The sequence below is a fragment of the Lepus europaeus genome, chromosome 4, assembly GCF_033115175.1.
Source record: "Lepus europaeus isolate LE1 chromosome 4, mLepTim1.pri, whole genome shotgun sequence".
NCBI lineage: Eukaryota > Metazoa > Chordata > Mammalia > Lagomorpha > Leporidae > Lepus > Lepus europaeus.
This window is the reverse complement of record NC_084830.1, coordinates 82909515-82931202: the sequence shown is the minus strand read 5'-3', so window position 1 is coordinate 82931202 and position 21688 is coordinate 82909515. Positions and strand designations below refer to the sequence as shown.

At 38.7% G+C, this 21688-nt stretch overlaps 1 protein-coding gene across 2 annotated transcripts in view; it reads left to right on the top strand.

Moving 5' to 3' along the window:
* The window catches only part of RAB2A (RAB2A, member RAS oncogene family), a 90686-nt gene that overhangs the window by 63942 nt on the left and 5056 nt on the right, over positions 1 to 21688 (top strand). For both annotated transcript variants that reach the window (XM_062188458.1, XM_062188459.1), the window contains exon 6: positions 1878 to 1989. In XM_062188458.1, the coding sequence (XP_062044442.1) occupies positions 1878 to 1989 (112 nt within the window). The remainder of the gene's footprint in view (positions 1 to 1877; positions 1990 to 21688) is intronic.

The window sequence follows — 21688 nt, the reverse complement described above, 5'->3', positions numbered from 1 at the left end:
GAGAGTGAGAGAGTTCTCTCATCCACTGGTTCACTCTCCAAATTCATGCCATGGCTGGAACTGGGCTGAAGCTAGGAGGCCAGAACTCTGCAGGTCTCCTATATGGGTAACAGGAACTCAGTTACTTGAGACATCACTGCTTCCTCTCAGGGCTACATTAGCAGGAAGCTGGAATCAAGAGTTGGAACCAGGTATCGAACCAAGATATTTCAATATGGGACCCAGGAGTTTTAACCAGCAAGCTAACCACCTTCGCCCACATTTTTTAAAGAATGAGCAAAAAATTTGAGACAGGACTTCACTCAAGAAGACAGTGCTAGTGGAAATGTACATAGATACAGCCACTTTAGAAATTAAATATATGACCTAGCCATTTTACTGCTAGATGCTTACCCAACATAAGTATGTTTTCATACATCAACACAAAGAATTATACACAAATACTTCTACAACCTTTATTTATATTAACCCAAAACTGGAAACAATCCAAGTATCACTTAAGAGGTGAGTTGATAAATTGTGATGTAACCTTACAGTGTAATAATGCTCAGCAATAAAAAGGAATGGACTTTTGATTTATGCAACAAAGTGGATAAAACTCAAAATAATTACACCAAGGGAAAAATACCCAGATAAAAAAAGACATTCTGTGAATACATTTATATAAAATCTTAGAAGATGCAGGCTAATCTATAGGAGCATAAGACAGATTGTAAATTGCATAGGGAGGAAGAGGAATGGATTACAAATAGGATATGAAGAAACTTTTTTCAAGAACGAAGGCCTTCCAGGTATATATGTGTGTGTATGTGTATATGTTTGTATTTCGTCAAATTTTATAAGTCGTTATACCTCAGTAAAGCTGTAAAAAAAAGACAATAAGATAGCAAAATAACATACTGGGTAGGTTTGATTTTAGAATTTATTATTTTAATGGAAACTGAAGTTTCTTATTTATAGATACATATGCATTATAAAAAGGTAAGTATTGATTACTTCTTTGTGGCTAGAAGTATCGTTATTATCTTGCTGCTCACTTAATAAGGATTGTTTCTCTTTTTTTTCCCCTCATTTAAATCATCTGATTAACCTTTGTAGGGTTAAAACTATTGGAGGAAGCTTTTACTCTTTCTACTGTAGAAGTCATTCTACCAGTAAAGTGTGAAATGAGAGAATATTTGGAGCATAAAGAAAATTTTCTTTTCTCTTGCCAGTTTTTTTCTTTGTGTTTGAAACATGAGTGGCACCTTACTGGTGGCTTAGATTTGGTTGCTGTCTGGGAGAAGCATATAGTTCAAATATATGGAAAAAAAGTATCATACATTCATAAAAGGTGTTGCTAATGATTACAGATGGGTGACCCTTATAATTAGGAATATAATGGATAGGAAACAACAGAGAGAAAAAAATGAGATAATTATTATTGGATGAAGTGAATTGGGATAGACATCAAAACAGGGAATAAGCAGTTTTTGAGTTAGATACGTTAGGTAGTAGGGAGCCAGTGGAAGGGTTTGAGGGCTAAGGAGACTAGTTGAAGTCCTGCCCATTCAAATTGTTATTTTGAGCAAAATAAATTTCTTTGGCAACCCACTGTACTCAAAGGCAGTATGTACTGGACCGGAATCTCCATTTCAGGTTGCTGCTGATTCTAGCATTCTGGAACTCTAACTCAGAATTCCTCTTCTGCTGGACAGTTGGTTCTAAACACTTGATCCTAATAATACCCAGAATAATGCAGTTAATTGTTATATCTTAAAAACAGGAAAAATGAATCAAAAGTGTGATCAACTTTGAGTACCATAGCACACTTTCTACAGATCTCTTCCTTTGTACCATGTTGATGAATAACATTGCTCTTTCTTACCCCTATTCAGCGATTTAGAATCTAGAAGAGAAGTAAAAAAGGAAGAAGGTGAAGCCTTTGCAAGAGAACATGGACTTATCTTCATGGAAACTTCTGCTAAGACTGCTTCCAATGTAGAAGAGGTAAATAAGCTCTTTTAAATGGCCGTCATCTTCTTAACAGAAACATTTTATATACCTTGACATTTGTTTATTGGTATTCCTTCCATAAGCTCTTTAAGTCTTTGATAGTATTTTAAGTTCATCATAAAGTAGGAAAACCACTTTCCTTTGAAATACCGTGTAACTTGTCATCCTTTATCAGCCTCCTAAGTTACATGCAGAGCTTTCTCTTGAAACCTAAATGTTTTAACACATCTTTGTATGCATTTTCTCTGAAATCTATTTTATTTTGCATGGGAGGGGGGAAAAGAACACTAATGAAATTTGGAAGTGTTTCAAGATGCCAAACAATTATAGCTCTTTTTATCTACTTCTGCCTAAGTGAGTATGCTAGTACTACTATGTAACATTATATAAAACATGGGAAATCTGCCATTGTTAATAGAAGTAATTTGCATTAGCCAATTATTTCTGTTGATTAATACAAACTATTGAAAAAATTTCTGAGCATGTGTTCTTTTAGCTATGTTTTTGGATATGGCATATATATATATATATTTCATACATAAATGATTAGATGGTTTTCCTTTCTAAGTAAATGTAGTAATACATTCTTACTTTATAAAAAGAAATGAAGCTAAGAAATTAAGTAATTTACCCAGAGTAATGCTTAGTTCCTGTCTTTTGTATAAGAACATCTCGTAAGAGTAATAGCAGAAAAGAGTTCTTGAAACCAACAATTGAAGAATCTCATTGTACTAAGGATAGCAGATGACAGGCAGCAGTTAGCATTGTGACTTTGACATAGTAAGAAGTCAGTAAATATTTATTAAGAATAATACTTGAAGCTTTTCTAATTACCCTTGAGCCCACAAATTGACTATAGTTAATTCTACAGCACTGGTGTTTTCATTGACAAATTCTATCTTGATGAGATGTTCTGTGATTATTCTTAATGCATTTCCTACAGAAACCACCTAATGCTAGACCTGTTGTTTGCAGTAATTGCAACTTGATAACACAAAAGGAACAATCCATTTCAGACAATACATCCAGAGAGAAACCCATTCCATCCTTTTATCCAACTTGAAATATGTGTATCAAACTACCTTTTCAGATGCTGTTTGTATCCACTTTTGCTTAAATAAGTATTATGTTATTGCTTTGTAACATTATTTAGAGCTTAAGAACTCTGTCATCTCTAATAGTTTTGTGTATGTGTGTTTTAAACCACAAAGGCCAGTATGCTGGATGAGATTCCAGACATTGGGAAAATGTCCATATAATTATTCACAATGTTGTTTCTTCTTGATTTTTAAGGACCATAAATCCACAATTCAGTTGTCTGCATTCTTTTTTTTTTAAATTTATTTATTTATTTATTTATTTATTTGAAAGAGTTACACAGAGAGAAGGAGAGGCAGAGAGAGGGGGGGGGTCTACCATCCACTGGTTCATTCCTCAGATGACCACAACGGCCAGAGCTGTGCCGATCTGAAGCCAGGAGCCAGGAGCTTCCTCCAGGTCTTTCCCACAAGGGTGCAGGGACCCAAAGACTTGGGTCATCTCCTACTGCCCTCCCAGGCCATAGCAGAAAGCTGGATCGGAAGTGAAGCAGCTGGGACTCAAACCGGTACCCATATGGGGTACTGCAGATGGTAGCTTTTCCTGCTACACCACAGCACCGGCCCCAAGTTGTCTGCATTTTCACAAAGATCCATACTATGAATTCAGAGGATATACCATCAAGTAGTGGGAAATTAGTCTTTGATTTCTAAATCTCTAATGCCTTTGTGTAATTTTCTTTTTTTTATTTTTATTTTTTTTTAATTTTTTATTTTTATTTTTATTTTTTTTTTTTTTTGACAGGCAGAGTGGACAGTGAGAGAGAGAGAGACAGAGAGAAAGGTCTTCCTTTTGCCGTTGGTTCACCCTCCAATGGCCACCGTGGCCGGCGTACCGCGCTGATCCGATGGCAGGAGCCAGGTGCTTCTTCTGGTCTCCCGTGGGGTGCAGGGCCCAAGCACTTGGGCCATCCTCCACTGCACTCCCTGGCCACAGCAGAGAGCTGGCCTGGAAGAGGGGCAACCGGGACAGAATCCGGCGCCCCGACTGGGACTAGAACCCGGTGTGCCTGCGCTGCAAGGCGGAGGATTAGCCTAGTGAGCCGCGGCGCTGGCCTGTGCTAATTTTCTTAACATGTAACAATTAGTATTTATTTATAAACAACAAATTACTATTGTCATGTGGCTGAACACTTGAATGAAATATATTAATGTTTTCACAGAATTTTATGAAAATTGTGACTTTGGTTAATAAAATAATTTGTAAAATTTAATCTAGCAGAGATTCTCTATGCATGTGTAAGAATAGTGAAAATTTGCCTCCCAAATGGCAAGGATTTTAAGCAATAATCTGATATTTCATTTTTAAAGGAGTCACATATAAATATTACATAATATATAGTCTTCCATGAGATTTTACCTAAAAGTTAAAACTATTTCATGGCAAAGTATTTGAAAGTGAAAGTTGGTTATTTGATCTAATAAAAGGGTAAATTTAAACTTTAATCTCTTAGCATGACTTAGTAACTGATTGAACATGAAAATAATAACCAAGGGACCTTTGCTCTGAGAAGATGGAATAGATTTCTATTCCTTTATTTGTCCTACTGAGTAAAAATGAAGCCCTGGATATTATATGTTATATATATATATGTTTTATATATATGTTATATATGTATATATATATAAACAAATAAAAGAAAGTGTAGAGAAGAAAGCAGACTAACTACATACTTTGATACTTGAGCAGTGACAGAGCAATATTTTATATTTTATATTCCACACTGGATCCTTAAGAGACTGAAAATCTAAAATGGCTAGTGAGCACCATGAGAAAAAGAAAGACTGTGCTAGAGAGAGCATTGTGGCACACTGGTGAAGCCACTGCGTGGGACACCTGCACCCCCTGTCAGAGTGCCAGTCTGAGTCCTGGCTGTTTCAGTTCCCATCCAGCTTTCTGTGAGTGTGTCTTGGGAGCAGCAGATGCTGACTCAAGTGCTTAGTCATGTGCCACCCCTGTGGGACACCCAGATGAAGTTCTGGGCTCCTGGCTTCAGCCTGGCCCAGCCCTGGGCATTGCAGGTATGTGGAGAGTAACCAGCAAATCAAAGAGCACACATGCACTCTTGTTCACCCTCTCACTCTTTGCTGAACTTTCAAGTAGATGAAAACAAAATAATAAACATTTTAAAAATAATAAACATCTTGAAATATAAACATTTAAAAATAAAGTGTAGCTAAAGGGCCAGGAAAGGAGCAGCTGACAATAGAAAAAGAATTCTTGGGTAGCCATTCTTCTGTAGCCAGATATCACAGGGAATAGTTCCACCATTGCCAGGCTATATTGAGGTTCTCCTACCCTCACCTTGGAGTGACAAAGTGGCAACTCTGCCACCACTACCATTTCTCTGTTGCAGCTGTGTAAGAGGAAGTCAACTAAAGTAGAAATACAAGAGTCAAATCTCATAAAACAGTACCCAAAATACCCAGATTTCAGTAGAAAATTATTCATCATATCTGTAACCAAGAAGATTTCAAAATGATTAGAATAAAAAGACAATGCTGTCAGTAAGATGACAGATGTTAGAATCATCTCACAGAGTAAATGTTTAGCCTAGCGGTTAAGATGCTTATATCCCATATCACAGTGCCTAGGTTTGATGCCTGCCTCTAGTTCCTGGCTCCAGCTTCTGCTAATACAGACTCTGGTAGGCAGCAGTGATGGCTCAAGTAATTGTATTCCTGCCACCCTGGAGAGAGACCTAGATTGAGTTCCTAGCTCCCGGGTTTGGCCTTGCCTTGTTCCAGTGATCACTGGTATTTGGGGAGTAAACTAGTGGATAAGAGCTCTGTCTTATCTGTCTTTCCCCTCTCTATTCTGCCTGTAAAATTTTTTTTTTCTTAAAAGAATTCTTTGACAAAGACTTGAAAGCAGCCATCATAAATATCAGCAAGCAATTAGGAGTATGCTTGAAGCAAGTAGAAAATAACTTCAGCAAATAAACAGAAAGTGTCAGTGAGAGGGGTGGGGACTGTGATGTGTCGTGTTAAGCCCACCAGTTAGGATGCCAGCATCCCATATCAGAGTGCTGTTTCAAGTCCTGGCTGTTCTGCTTCAGATCCAGCCTCCTGCCAATACATCCTATTAGTCAAAGTCAACAGATGATGGCTAAGGTTCTTGTGCTCCTGCCACCCATGTGGGAAACCCACATGAAGCTCTTGACTTTGGCCTGGCCCAGCCCCAGCTGCTCCAGACATTCTGGGGGTGAACCAGAGAATGGAACATTTCTCCTTGTTTCTTCCTGTCTCTGTCACTTGCCCTTTTAAATAAACATATAAATGGTCCTTTTTTTTGGGATAAGAGTCAGTAAAAGAAATATAAGATGAAAAGAACCAAATAGAAATTTGAGAACTAAAAAATACAATAATTAAAATAAACTCACTGGATGAGCTAAACAAAAAATGAGAAGGACAGAGGAAGGAAGTAGTGAACTCAGTGATAGAATAATAAAGACTATGCAGTTAAACTACAGAGAGAAAATAGACTGGAAAAAACAAACTGCCCAAGAGGCTATTACCAATGCTATTATATGCTATGTCATTGATTCTAGAAGGAAAGGAGGAAGGAGATGGCTCTGAAAAGATACTTAAGAAAATAATGGCCAAAATTTCCTAAGTAGTGGCAAAAGATATGTTTTACAGATTGAAGAAGCTGAGATAACCTGAAAGAGAATAAATTCAAACAGTCCCACACCAAGACAAACCTCTGTATAGTCAAATCTCTGAGAGTAAAAGACAGAAAAATCTTGAAAGCCATGAGAAATAACATGTATGGGGGAAAACAAGTCAAATGACAGCAAATTTTCTCAACAGAAACTGTGGAGGCCCAAAGAAAATAGCACATTTTTCAGGGATTGAAAGAAAACTGCCAACCCAGAATCCTATACCCAGCAAAAAATTATCTCTAGGAGTGAAAGAGAAATCGCGACATTTTCAGATGAAAGAAAACTAAGATTTTTGTCAATGACAGATCTACCATAAAAGAGCAGCTAAAGGAAGTCATCTAGTAAAAATGAAATGATAAAAGAATAAATCTTGGAATACTGTAATGGACGAAAACACAATGAACAAGCAAAAACTCCAAGTCTGATGTGGTTATTAGTGTACATATATGAAATACTTACAAACCATGGAGGAAAAAAGGATGCAAGTAGGGTTTCTACACTTAATTTGATTTGATAACATGACAACACAAGTAGACCATGATAAATATCTAGCTATTCCTAAAAACATTATACAGATTGTCACTTATCCAAAATGCTGAGACCAAAATGTTTCAGATTTGGGATTGTTTTGGATTTTGAATATTTGCATTGATTTTACTGGTTGAGCATCCCTAATCTAAAAATCTGAACTCCAAAGTACTCCAGAATTTGACTGAGCATTTTATGCTCAACATTTTACAAGGAAGTACACTAAAACAACAGTGTTAGAACTCTAAAAAACTGTTTAACGAGTAGGAAGGAAAGAGAAAAAAAAGTGGCAGGCTTATGCTCCCACTTCAGTAACCACATGTAATGTAAATGTCTTGATATACCAGCAATTGACAGAATTTAAAAATATGGCTTAGCTAATATGACATCTGTAGCAAATTCACTTCAAATACAGTGATACTCAAAAGTTGAAAATGATGAAAAACTACATTATACAAATTTTAATCAATGCAGAAGTGACCACATTCATAATAAAGTAAGCTCGGTTAAAAAAAAAAAAATCAGAGTGGCACATTACATGATGTTTAAAAGTCAATTCACCAGAAGGGCATAACACTCTTAAGTGTATATGTATCAGACAATGGGTCTTAGTTGTGTGAGGCACAAAACTGATAAACCTGATAAGCAGCCATATGGACATCCTTAGTTTTTACATCCCTTAGGTTCCCACAGAGCATATAAAATAAACCTCAGTAGACTTAAAAGTATTGAAGTTATGCAAAGTGTATTCTGCAGTCACAATGGAATTAAGCAACAAATCAGTGACGAGTAATTGGAGAGGTCTACTGAACAATTCAGTTCTAATGTGTAGGTTAAAGATGTGTAGGTAGAGAAAGTACAACAGCAAATTTACCAAATGAAAATACAGTATATCAATGTGTAGAAAAGCAGTGCTACAGATTTGTAGAAATAAATGCAGTAATAAAGAGAAAAATCCTAACTTATATCTCACAAACTCAAAGCAAAATAAACTCCAAAAAAAGAAAAAATAAACCTAAAGGGAGGAAATAGTAAAGAGCAGAAATCAATGACATTGGAAATAAAAATCAGTTAAACAAAGTTTGGGGGTTGGCATTGTGGCACAGCAGATTAAGCCACCGCTTGGGACATCCACATCCCATATTTTAGTTCCTGGGATGAAGTTCTGCCTCCACTTTCAATCCAGCTTCTTGCTGACACACACACCAGGAGGCAGCAGATGATGGTGCAAGTACTCAGGTCCTTGCTACCAATATGGGAGATCCAGATTGAGTTCTAGGCTCCCGGCTTTGGCCTGGCACAGCCCCAGCTGTTGCCAGGCATTTGGGGAGTGAATCAGCAAATAGAAAATACCCTTCTCTCAATCTGTCAGTCTGTCACATGCCTGTCAAGAAATAAAAATAAATAAACTAAAAGAATTTTTAAGATGTATTTACTTCGAAGGCACAGTTACAGAGAGAGAGGGAGAAACACAGAGAAGTCTTTCATCCACTCATTCACTCCACAAATGGCTGCAATGGCCAGGATTGGACCAGGCTAAAGCCAGGAACCAGGAGTTTCTTCGGGGTCACCCACATGGGTGTGGGGGCCCAAGAGCTTGGGCCATCCTCTACTGCTTTCCCAGGCATATTAGCAGGGAGCTGGATTGGAAGTGGAGCAGCCAGGACATGAATTGGTGCCCATATTGGATGCCAGCACTGCAGACAGAGGCTTAACCTACTATGCCACACCACCAGCCACTTCCTGGAGAATTCTGCCAAACATTTAAACATTAGGTATGAATACTAATTCTATACTACCTTTTCAAGGCAATATAAGAAATAGAATACTACCCTATTTATTTTATGAAACTAATATCAAAGCTCACAAAACAATAAATATAGACTGATTATTCTTTATTGATATGTAAGCAGAATCCTCAACAAAGTGCTAGTAACCACAATTTCAACAATGTATATAATCATATACATGTACATATATAGAATGTATATATAGAATATCTATGTACATATATAGAATATATAGACTACATCATCGCCAAATGAGATTTATTCCAAGGATGCAAGACTTGTTCAGTATTCAGAAACCAGTCAGTCAGTATAATCTACCTTTTTATCAGAGTAAGGCAGAATCACATGATCATAGTGGTTGATGCAGGAAAAACGTGACAAAATTCAACACCAACATGTTTTAAAACTCCCAGAAAAATAGAAATTGAGTCCTCTGTATGTTAAGGACCATGCACAAAAGATACCCTATAATTAACATTATAGGTGCCAGTGATGTGGTACAGCAGGTTAAACCATCACCTGCCATACAAAAATCCCATATAAACAACTGTTCAAGTCCCAGCTGCTCCACTTCCAGTCCAATTCCCTGCCAGTGTGCCTGGGAAAGCAGTAGAGGATGGTCCAAATGCTTGAGCCCCTGCCACCCACTTAGGAAACCAAGTTGGAGTTCCAGTCTTGGCTTTGCCCAGTGCCAGATGTTAGGGAGTAAACCAGCAGATGGAAGATATCTCTCTTCCTCCCTCCCTCCCTTTTAATTAGTAAATAAATCTTTTTTTAAAAATGGAAAAAAAAAGTTAACATTATTCTTAATGTCAGAAGTCAAAATATTTTAGGTAAGGAACAAAGCAGGAATATCTGTTCTCACCACTACTCAACATTGTTGCTGGAAATTCTAGGTAATGCTACAAAGCAAGAAAAGGAAATAAAAGGCTTACAACTCAGGAGGGAAGAAACAAAGTTTACTATATTTTTTCATGACATGATTATGTCAGTTGATAATCTCAAGGAATTTACAAGATAAAAAAATTCTCAGGGCCTGTGCTGTGGCTTAATTGGTAGCTGCCACCTGCAGTGCCAGCATCCCATATGGGCGCCAGTTCAAGTCCCAGCTGCTCCACTTCTGTTCCACCTCTCTGCTATGGCCTGGGAAAGCAGTAGAAGTGCTTGGGCCCCTGCACCCACATGGTAGACCCAGAGGAAGCTCCTGGCTTCAGATCAGTTCAGCTCTGGCTGTTGTAGCCATTTTGGGAGTGAACCAGTGGATGGAAGACCTCTCTCTCTCTCTCTCTCTCTCTCTCTCTCTCAATCTCTCTCAATCTCTCTCAATCTCTCTATGTCTCTGCCCCTCTGTAACTCTGCCTTTCAAATAAATAAATGAAAAAAAAAATCGTGTAACTGATAAGTGAGTTAATAAACAAGGTTGCAAGATACAAGATAGGACTGGCACTATGGCATAGTGGAATGGGTTCTGGTTTAAATCCCAGCTGCTCCACTTCCGATCTAGTTCTCTGCTATGGCCTGGGAAAGCAATAGAAGATGACCCAAGTCTTTGGACCCCTGCACTTGCTTGGGAGACCTGAAAGAAATTCCTGGCTCCTGACTTTAGATCAGCCCAGCTCTGACCATTGCAGCTGTTTGGGGAGTGAACCACAGGATGGAAGAACTGTCTCTCCCTCTCTCCCTCTCTCCTCTCCTTCTCTCTCCCTTCTTCCCTCCCTCCCTCCCTCCATCCTAGCCTCTGCCTCTCTCTAATTCTGCCTTTCAAATAAATAAATAAATCTTTGAAAAAAGATACAAGATAAACATAAAAATCATTTCTGTATCCTAATAATGAAAACATGAACACCAAAATTTAGACTTAGTACCATTTTTGTCACAAAAACTCAAATGATATAATGAAATACTTAGGTATTAATTTTAAAACTATATGTGCAGGCCATATATGCTGAAAACTACAAAACAATAGTGAAAGAAGTAAAAGATTAAATGCATGAAGAGAGACATGTTTTGTTCATTAGAATCATTGCCCTTGTAAAGATGTTACTTTTTCACAAATTGATATCAAGGTTTAATACAATTCTTATGAAGCAAAATCTAATAATATTTTTATACAAATAGATTACATAAATGGAAACACAAGGGAGTTAGAGTAGCTAAAACACTTAGGAAGAAAAAATTAAATTGGATTAAACTCTCTATTTCAAGTTTTATATAGCTTCAGTCATCATGACTATGTGATATTGGTAAACTAATAGACACATATGTCAGTGGGGCCAACTAAATAATCCAGAAATACACTGACAAAAATATACACAATATATTTTAATAGAAAGCTTTTATTTAATAAATATAAATTTCATAGGTACAACTTTTGGGTTATCACAACATATTTTTAACAAAGGTGCTGAAGCAATTCAGTGGAGGAAGGTAACCTTTTCAATAAATGGTGCTGTAGCAATTACAGATCTATAAGACAAAAAAGCATGAACCTCTCACACTTTTTACAGTAGCTAACTCAAAATGAATCACAGAATTAAATGTAAAACATTGAACTGTTATCTTTTACATTTAAAATCTTCAGCATATGGGCCTAGACATACTTATCATCAAATTATAACACTAATAGGAAAATCTTATAAATTAGCCTTCAAAAATATTTAATGATGGGGTGGGTATTGTGGCACAGCAGGTTGAGCCACCACTTGAGATAACTACCTTGGACATCAGAGTACCACTTCAGGTCCTGGCTACTCCATTCCCAGTCCAGTTTCCTGCTGATGCATCCTGGGTTGCAGAAGATGATGGCTCAGCTTTGCTTGGGCCTGTGCCACTTATGGGAGAGACTGATATAGAGCTTTGGGCTTCTGTCTTCATCCCGGCCCAACTCCGGTACTTGGAGACATTTGAGGAGGGAACCAGCAGGTGGATCATATCTTTCTCTCTTTCTGTATTGTTGTTCCTTTCAAGTAGGTGAAAATAAATATTTAAAGAACACTTACTCACTGTGAAAGGGCATGTTAAATAGATTTAAAAAATGTACAGATTTAGAGAAAATATTTGCAAAAAATACCAAACTAAGGACTAGTATGTAAAATATAAAAACTCATTAGTAAATTTTAGAAAATCAGAAAATGGGTAAAGGACAGCAGATTGTTCATCAAAATGTATATGCAAATGGCAATTAAGCACTTGTAAAAATATTCAGCATTACTAACCACTGAGGAAATTGCTAATTGAAACCTCAGTGAAATAGCACTACATACCCATCACAATGGCTAAAATGAAAAAAAGGAAAACACCAAATGCTAATGAGGATGTGGAGAAACTTGATTACTCCTACATTGCTGGTGGTGATATAAAAATGACATCAGCCCTCTGGGAAACAGTTTGTAGTTTATTTAAACATTAAGAATGCAGCTAACATGTGGCCATGCAGTTAGATCCCTGAACATTATCTTAGGAAAAAGAAGACTTATGTTCACACAAAAACCTATACACCAATGTTCATAGCTGTTTTATTCTTAATAGCCAAAAACTAGAAATAACCCAGAGACACTGGGTTGATGAATGATTGGGCAAAATATGGTATATCCACACCATGCAATAGTGCTGAACAATAAAATGGACAGATTACTGAAATGCAGCAACCTGGTTGAATCTGCAGAGCTTTGGTAGTGAGTAAAAATAATTTCCAAAGATTGCAAACTATATGAATTGATCTGTATAACTAGCTTTGTCTCTCTTCCTCTCTTTATTTTTTAATAGTCAGAGAATACACTCCCATCCACTGGTTCATTCTCCAAATGCCCACAAAACCAGGATTAGGCCAACTCAAAGCTGAGAGTCAAGAATTGAGAACCCAATCAAGGGTCTCCCATGTGTAGCAAGGACCCAACTACCTAAGTGATCATCTGCTGCATCCCATAGTCCACATTGGCAGAAAGCTGGAATCAGAAGCAGATCAGGACTCAAACCCAAGAACGGTGAATTCGGGATGCAGGCCTCCTAGCCAGTATCTCACCACCAGGCCAAATGCCTATCCCTCTGTAACTTTCTTAAAAAAGACAAGAGGCAGGCTCATTGCCCTAATTAAAGGAGCCTATGGAGTAACAGCGAAGTGGATGTAGCACAAAAATGTATATGAGAGGAGTAGGTGTTTTGTGCAGTGGTTAAATGCTTTGGGGGATGCCTGCAACACATATCTGTGTCTGGGTTCAAGATTGTAGCAGGTTGGCCAGTGCTGCGGCTCAATAGGCTAATCCTCCGCCTGCGGCGCTGGCACACCGGGTTCTAGTTCCAGTCGGGGCGCCAGATTCTATCCCAGTTGCCCCTCTTCCAGGCCAGCTGTCTGCTGTGGCCCAGGAGTGCAGTGAAAGATGGCCCAAGTGCTTGGGCCCTGCACCCGCATGGGAGACCAGGAGAAGCACCTGGCTCCTGGCTTCGGATCAGCGCGGTGCGCCAGCCGCAGCGCGCCGGCCGCGGCGGCCATTGGGGGGTGAACCAACGGCAAAGGAAGACCTTTCTCTCTCTCTCTCTCTCTCTCTCTCTCTCTCACTGTCCACTCTGCCTGTCAAAAAAAGAAAAAAAAAAAAAAAGATTGTGGCAGGCTAGAAAAAGTACCCATTCCCAAAAGACTTATGCTGTCTTTTTGAAGACTTAAAAATAACCCAGTGTATACTTTCTTTCCTGTTTGTCTTTATGTATTTTCCCTCTATATTGAAAACTTATTTTCTGGCCAGCGCCGTGGCTTAACAGGCTAATCCTCCGCTTTGCAGCGCCGGCACACCGGGTTCTAGTCCCGGTTGGGGCGCCGGATTCTATCCCGGTTGCCCCTCTTCCAGGCCAGCTCTCTGCTATGGCCCTGGAAGGCAGTGGAGGATGGCCCAAGTGCTTGGGCCCTGTACCCGCATGGGAGACCAGGAGAAGCACCTGGCTCCTGGCTTCGGATCAGCACGATGTGCTGGCCGCAGCGGCCATTGGAGGGTGAACCAACGGCAAAAAGGAAGACCTTTCTCTCTCTCTCTCTCTCTCTCACCTCTCACTATCCACTCTGCCTGTCAAAAAGAAAAAAAAAAAGAAAACTTATTTTCTCAGATCTATTACCAGAACTTAAAGTATTATATTCCCTCCAGGACATCTGAAGGGTTAGTAAAGGTGATTGAGGTGAGATTAATGGTTAAAGTTGCCATTTGCCAAACAATTGTCAACTTTGTCAGCTGTTCTCAGTTGTTAGCCATTTGGTAGGGTTTTATTTTCCCTGTATTTATCAGTTTTGCCTAAAGAATTGTAACTTCATGGGAAATGAGAAAAGTATATAAACATCAAAAAATGTTGAGGCAGAATTCATAAGGACTTTGGGAAAAGGTGCTTTCTCTAGCCTTCCGTATCTTTGCTAAACATCATTATGCAGATCTGGTTGTTTAAGATGTCTCACATCAGGGCTGGAAATTCCTGACTTAGCTGCTAAAATGTTAAAGGTATAGCCAAGATGATAGCTGATAATCTAGCCAGCTAGCCTCAGACAGTTTGCAGTATCCTGCTGAGCCACCTAGACTGACAGGAGAGATGGATTTCTTTGCCTTGGAGAACACCCTACTTAATAAGGCTAGGAAGAAGACCAAGATCAAAACTCCTTGCTAGTGCTTCTGTACTTGGAAATCTGCAGACATTGAGAGGCCATCATACTTTTCTTGGACTTTGTGTGCTGAAACATGTATTTTTTTGTAACTGGAATGTGGTTGTGAACTAAAAGTTGTCCCCTTAACCCTGTTCTCAGAGACAAGCCCATGAATGCTGAGGCATCCAAAACAATTTTTCCTTGGAAATCTGACCTGGCCTTATCAGGCTTCTGGAGGATAGCTTAGGTTAGTATTTACTACTCTCTCCACATATTAGAAGACTTGGCTGACTATCCTCAGTTTCTCCAACTTTAATCTGGCTATCACCCTAAGAACCTTCTTAGATGATCCAAAGCAAACTCTTAAATAGTTATGTTCATTTACTGTACCTCTAAAACAGGTAGGTAACCATTAGACCTAAGAAAATCACACTGATATGTACATGTCATACACTTTAAACTCATATTTACCTGTAATTTATACTGTATACTCACATATGTAATTTTCCAGCTACCAATATTTTTCCATGTGTAAATGACATAAGCAAAGAATTCTACGTGTCCAAAATAAAAATGTATTCCTTCCTCAAAACCTGATTTTCTTCCTGTTTATCTCCTATGTGGTGTACCCTTCAGTCTCAGTCACTTAAAGTGGAGTCATCCTTAAATACCTTACCGTTTTTGCCCTTTCGTTTACCTAGCTCTGTTAATTTCTTCAAAGTAGGTTTTCTATGTTTGATCTTTGCATTTTTGTCTTGTTGCACCATTTTAATTGCTTTAATTTGCTTCTTAACTATTCTTGTAGACTCCTCACTGGTCCTCCTGTTGTCAACCTTGATGTCTCATAATTCATCCTCTGAGTTTGTCCCTCACCTGCTTCTTACCTTTTCAAGGTTTCTTCATCCCTATAAGGCCACCACGCTGACCTCATCTCACGTGTGTTCCTGTCCCCAACTACCAACAGAATGTGCTTAAAATCTGCCCCTCTTTGTTCCCCTCAGTTTTCCTAATAAATGAGTGGAAGATTGCTAATCCTCTAGGCCTTTCCTTGAAGGGCTTTCCTTCCCAGAAGTGTTCATGCCATGCTCTAATTTTGGTTTTGTATGTGTCGTGTATTGCCACATCCTTGAGGTTTAATACAGTTGCATTTATCTGAGTATCCTCAGTGTCTGGTACAATTCAAGCATTTGGTAAGTGCTTACTAAATGAAGAATTAAATTACTGAAGAGCTAACCATATCTTTCTGCTGTATCTGACAGAAAGTAAGAACAGGGATTTCATAACTGCCATATTCCCCAGTAGCTCTTATCTCTTTCCCCCTTTATTTCTCACCTAATTGATTAAGGTTGGTTTAGGTCACCTCCTTTCCTTGTTAATAAGCATTCGTGGGTGATATTCATTTTTGTGAAGGATAGGAAGGAGACAGAGGACATAAATAATTGTTAATTTCATATGGTTCCAATGATAATTCTAGAAATCCAAAATAATTTCTAGCTAGAAGGATTTTGAATGATATAAGAAGTATGTGCTTTTTCTGTTCAAGTTTAACTGCAGCATAAGTACATGAAAATTCCTTTGACTTTTATTAAAGGTAAGTAATCCTAGCAAAGAAAAGATAAATGTGGTGAGAAGAATATTAGATTCTAATCTTGCTTCTGCTGCAATTGTATATGGTCTCAGGTAAGACATTTCTCCTTTTGCAGCTCAGTCATCCATTAACAGGGAGTTACTGTTCAGTAGGCTTAGCAGCAGCCCTTTTTCTTCAATGAGAACCAGAGAAACTGTAAAACAAGGCAGAGCAGCAATACTTTGCTATGAAGAGAAGTGTAAGGAGGAAGATCTTCTCACTTCCCTGGCATATCCCCATTGCCTGTATCTTGCCCAGGAAGTGGCTCCTGCAGAATTGCTGTGAAATAAAATTTGAAAGCTGCTGTGTTGAATGATGTGTGCAAGCATTTCAAAAGTTCATGGAAAAATAGAATTGAAAGATGTTTATTTTGATGCAGAAAAAGTTTTTGAAATCCATAGTTTCTCATTAAAACACATTTTCCATTAATATTTTTGAAGATTCCCCCTCATATAAGTCTTCTCCTCTGAAGCTAAATCAAATAGAATAAAGTCACAGAATTTGAAGAAGTTTCTTAATAAACTTCCTTATATCAAATTCTAGTCTGCTGTGTAGTATTCACAATGCACATGTATATTTGAGCACCTGAACTCCTTTCTCCTTCTGTTGTTCACCTTATCTCATGGCACATAAAGGGTTGTGAAAGCTTACACATCAGGGCCGGAGTTGTGGCATAGCAGGACACCAGTTCGAGTCCACTCTGATCCAGCTCCCTGCTAATACACCTAGGAAAGCTGCTGAGGATGGCCCAAGTGCTTGGGCACCTGCATTCACATGGGAGACCTCGAGCTCCTGGCTTTGGCCTAGGAGCCAACTGTTGCCATTTGGGGAGTAAACCAGTAGACAGAAGATCCCTCTCCTCTTCCTCCTCCTCCTCCTCCTCCTCCTTTAACTCTGCCTTTTTTTTTTTTTTCTAATTTTAAAAAGAAAGCTTACACATCTTGAGTACTTACTACATGTCCAGCACTGTTTTCCAGTATTTCTGCCAATAATTCTATGAAATAGATACCATTATTGTCTTTATTTTACAGAGAATAAGAGGTAGGTTCGAGAAACACTAACAGGAGGCATAGCAGTGTGAACTTGGATAGCCTGGTTCTAGAGCCACAGCCTAAGCCTTTCTGCTAGTTTTATAGGCATGACTTCATCCCACAAATACACTATCTAGAAGATAATTCAAAAAATTTCCTGATTTTGTATGTGCTCTGAATTTCTTTTAGGAAGTATGGAAACTTGGGCAGAATACTCAATATAATGACTGACTCATAATAAGTTCTTAGTAAGCATTGGTTCTTTTTTTTTTTTTTTCTTTTTTTTTTTTTAATTTTTGACAGGCAGAGTGGACAGTGAGAGAGAGACAGAGAGAAAGGTCTTCCTTTTTGCCGTTGGTTCACCCTCCAATGGCCGCCGCGGTAGCGCGCTGCGGCCGGCGCACCGCGCTGTTCCGATGGCAGGAGCCAGGTGCTTCTCCTGGTCTCCCATGGGGTGCAGGGCCCAAGCACTTGGGCCATCCTCCACTGCACTCCCTGGCCACAGCAGAGAGCTGGCCTGGAAGAGGGGCAACCGGGACAGGATCGGTGCCCCGACCGGGACTAGAAGCCGGTGTGCCGGCGCCGCAAGGCGGAGGATTAGCCTATTGAGCCACGGCGCCGGCCAGCATTGGTTCTTATTAGCTGAAGCAAATGGACACCTGTAATTACATAAAATTGACTTAGATTGAGAAGAAAATTAAACAGGATTCTAATTACTTCTTGTTTCCCAGTTCTAAGGCAAAACTAAAAAGTCGCTTATTTTACAAGGCACCTGCTATCTAGTATCTACTCAAAATATTAAATAAAACTGTCCAAGATTCATTATTCAATTTTGAAGTCTTACCTCTAACATGCAATAATTTTAATCTTGCCACCAGGTGGCAGCATGTCATATAAGGAAATAATTTAAATGTTACTCTTGGAGGACAGACTTGATTTTCAGTGTTTTGCCTTAAAAACTGTTCAGCCATAATAAAAAGTGTTCCATTGTCCCCACCTTGCCTCTGTTGTCGCTCACCAGTTGTGAAGGGCCTGTTAGCATATTGTGTGTTCGATGCAGTGAGGCTTGCCTCTCTGTCCTGCCTCATGTTCCCGCTCCACCAGTTAATGAAGAAAGTTTCTTTTTCCTCCAACTTTAACTGAGATTTTGGCCCTTGTAATTAGATTCTCCAACTAACGGGTTTCACTTCACCAGTAATAGGAGCTATTTCCTTCTAAGTTCTGAATATGTGGTCACAAATAATAGGTGCCCTTGGGCAGATGTCAGTGATATGTAATATACCCATCAGCATGTCCATTTGTTGAATGGTCATATGAGTTACAACGTATGTATAGTTGTGTGTGTGGGGGGGGTATGTTTGTTTCAATTTGTACTATAGAGATCCCTGAAAATTTGCCCAGAGTTTAGTTATTATCAGTACCAGATCACTGCTGCTAGGGGTTGAAAGATTAGTGCCTAAGGTAGAAGGCATTACAATTAATGACTAATGAAGAAAAAGAAGGTAAAGGCCTGAACATGGCAGTTTATCAAAGTGTGGTGAAGGGGGAGGGCTAGTAGTAAAATGGAGATAAAGTTCAGCTTCTGATACTGAAATGGAACACTCACAGCATGGGAAAGCAAGGGGACCACCAGGTGCCACTGGCTGCAGGAAGAGCTGTTTTCACTTCCTAATCGTGAATCTGCCTAGACATTGTTTGCTTCATTGTGTTAATAATAAAGTCATTTGACATCAGTTTCTTAGCAGAAATTTTTCCAAGTTCTAAATCGGTTTTGCCCACTATTGGCCCTCAGTGAAGTCTTAAGTAAATGAACTTGCCCACTAAGAAATGGTACACAGAAGCGAAAACACCCAGTGTTTCAGGGAAGCCCTGTGTACCCTTCCAGTATCCCCTTGCTGTGGATACTTGAGTTTAATAAAAGAGTTTTAAGTACCTACTTTATATTAGATATTGTGCTGGAGATTCAAAAATATAATGGGAGTAATATCCACAGATAGTGTTTTTAGAGAAAACTCAGCCAGCTGTTCAAATTAAACTAATTCTTTTATTTTTTTTTTGAAAGATTTATTTATTTATTTGAAAGTCAGAGTTACAGAGAGAAAGAGAGGCAGAGAGAGAGAGGTCTTCCATCTGGTGGTTCACTGCCCAGTTGGCTGCAGTGGCCTGAGCTATGCCAATCCGAAGCCAGAAGCCAGGGGCTTCTTCCAGGTCTCCCACACGGGTGCAGGGGCCCAAGGACTTGGGCCATCTGCTACTGCTTTCCCAGGCCATAGCAGAGAGCTGGATCAGAAGTGGAGCAGCCAGGACTCGAACTGGAGCCCATATGGGATGCTGGCACTGTAGGTGGTGGCTTTACCCACTACGCCACAGCACCAGCCCTAAATTAAACTAATTCTGTGAGGCCAGCTTTGACGTAGCAGGCTAAGCCACTGCCTGCAATGCCAGCATCCCATCTTTTTTTAAGAAAACTAATTCCGTGAAGAACATTAGTCCTGTCTTGAGATATGTACCAAAAAATACTCAAAATGTATTCTGTACATGATATATGTTCATAAAGAATTCTAAAGATGGATTAGAAACATGTGTATCTTAAGAGTGTAGAGATTGATATTTAATGAATGAAATGATCAATTTTTAAGTCAACCATTTTATATATGTATGTGTATGTAATAACTTTTACATATTGTGTATTATATATATAAGCTTATGTTTAAATATTTTGCAACTTAAGTGGGAAGATTTTATCTGTGACACTCCAAAGGCTTTTACCTTAGAAGATTTATTTAGGTTGTTGTTTTAGAAGATTTCTTAACAGCCTTACTAACATGGTCAGTGTTCATTCTATTCGGGAACTCCATAATTTCAGTCCATGGTCACATACTTTTTTTTGTTCAAATATTAATTTTTTGAAAGGCAGAGTTACAAAGAAAGAGGAAAGACAGAGAGAGAGAGATCTTCCATCTGCTGATTCATTCCCCAAATGGTTACAAAGACCAGAGGTGGGCCAGTCTGGAGCCAGGAGCTTCCTCCAGGTCTCCAACATGGGTACAGGGCATCAAGCAGTTGGGCTTTCCTCCACAGTTTTCCTAGGCACATCAGCAGGGATGCTGGATCGGAAGTGGGGCAGCCAGGAATCAAACTGGCACCATATGGGATATCAGCATCACAGGCAGCAGCTTTACCCACTATGTCACAGCACTGGCCCCATTCACATACTTTTAAAAAGATATACTGTTGCCTGCATTACTCACGTTGGGTTTCAGACTCCAAGAACTCATTAAAATTATTCATTAATCACTTAGTGATACATATAAAGTATTAATTTTTGTCATGAAATATATAAAAATAATTGACTTGTAGTATCCTCAGTAATATGCTCAGGGAATGGAAAATATTTTAGTATCTGTAATGTGTATTCAGAGTGAAATGACAGTAAACATTTTGTCCAATGACTACGTCATTGAGATGATGGAAATTATAATGAAAGGAATAATCATTTGTGGTATTTTAGTTGTAATGAAATTGATCACGTCTTTCAGATGTATAAGACATCTTAAGTCCATCTGATGCAGCTATGCGTAAATGGGCTTAATTATTAAGTATTATTTAGGTAATAAAATTAGCAGTGATTTGTGAAATTTTATATAGCACAGTTCTCTTTAGCCAGTTTTTAAAGTGATTTGTCAACAGATTGCAAAAGGAAAGTTTATTTCCATAAATTGACACATTTAATAATGACTTTTGTATTGTAGAAGTGCTTGTTTATATGAATTTATAACTCAATTTATAGAACCTTGAAGTTCTAACATTCTAGTAAAGTGTGCACATCTGGATATCCCTATAAGGAATTCCAGCACTGTGAATTTATGTATCCTTGACTTCAATATTTAGTTAGCCTGGATTCTAATACCATCACAGTAATTGACATGTTATTGGAAATAAAGTTAAGTTTTTCCTTATTTATGGGGATAACTTTAATTTTGAAGAATGTGAATCAATTCATACTTGGCTGAAAGCCAGTTTCTCCTTCACTTCACTGTAGCACACACAGGAAAAGCGCACTCGCGTCCTAAGTGCCTTGTGAATCTGCAGTGATTAATTCTTCTCATTATTTTGCTGCAAATTCTCATGACCCTCCGTGATGATTCGATCAGCCACTTAGAGTTTATGCATATTCATATCTCTGTGCTCCTGCCACAGTCGCTCAAGTCTCCTTCACTGACTGGTGTGTGCTTGGTGCAGTAATTGAGCTGCAGTAGATTGATTACTCTGGGGAGCTGTAAGGCCTTTAAAGGTGAAAACATATCAGTCCTGTTAATTAGGAAACAAAAGCTCTGC